This window comes from Octopus bimaculoides, chromosome 27, assembly GCF_001194135.2.
Source record: "Octopus bimaculoides isolate UCB-OBI-ISO-001 chromosome 27, ASM119413v2, whole genome shotgun sequence".
NCBI classification, from domain to species: domain Eukaryota; kingdom Metazoa; phylum Mollusca; class Cephalopoda; order Octopoda; family Octopodidae; genus Octopus; species Octopus bimaculoides.
In genome coordinates this window covers 10,310,751-10,311,524 of record NC_069007.1, presented here as the reverse complement: position 1 = coordinate 10,311,524, position 774 = coordinate 10,310,751, and the positions used below count along the sequence as shown (strand labels likewise).

Genomic DNA, 774 nt, shown 5'->3' with positions numbered 1-774 from the left:
AATTATGATGTTGGCAGTGTTGATGGAGGTGGTGGTGTGGTTACTGTTGTAGTGGAGAGCAGACTGACCTTATATTGAGTTTCAGCAGGATTTGCAGCATAGAAAGGGGGTTGCCCGACCAACATCTCGTACAAGATGACGCCAACACTCCACCAATCACAGCACATTGTGTAGCCTGGCAGAAGCAAAAAAATTACATGACAAACAATGTAGTAAGTAATATGACAACATTCTATAGACAAACTTTGGAAGAATCAAATATATTTGGTATTTTACAAATAACAAAGAGTCTGAAAGTAGCATAGCCAGTAAGATTGGGTATATTACCCTTATGATATGGATTAAAGTTGCTAATAGACAGCTACTGGCAATGTCTTTCTGCCTTATAAAGGGTAAAATACCCAATCCTTCTGTAGTTTTCACAGCTACACTGTGATCCAAATTTAGTTTCTTGTCTGTAAAATATATGTAAGTAAATTTATGTGTGTGCAAATGTGTGTGAAGCCATAACTTCAAAACAGTCGACATTTTCCTTGCAAAAATGTAATAAATATTTCGGTGAGTCCACATGTTGCTGTAGAATGCACAAAGGCACTAGACATGTTATAAAATGCTGTCCGAGTTGTTTTCATTGCATAAAACTATTAGTAGTTCATGAGAGGCTGTGTGGTAAGTAGCTTGCTTACCAACCACATGGTTCCGGGTTCAGTCCCACTGCGTGGCACCTTGGGCAGGTGTCTTCTACTATAGGCTCGGGCCGACCAAAGCCTTGTG

General features: G+C 39.7%; 1 protein-coding gene across 1 annotated transcript in view; it reads right to left on the bottom strand.

The window, feature by feature from the left end:
- The window catches only part of LOC106874774 (serine/threonine-protein kinase LATS1), a 106,780-nt gene that overhangs the window by 3,480 nt on the left and 102,526 nt on the right, over positions 1-774 (bottom strand). The window contains exon 7 of the mRNA XM_014922626.2: positions 69-175. Within this exon, the coding sequence (XP_014778112.1) occupies positions 69-175 (107 nt within the window). The remainder of the gene's footprint in view (positions 1-68; positions 176-774) is intronic.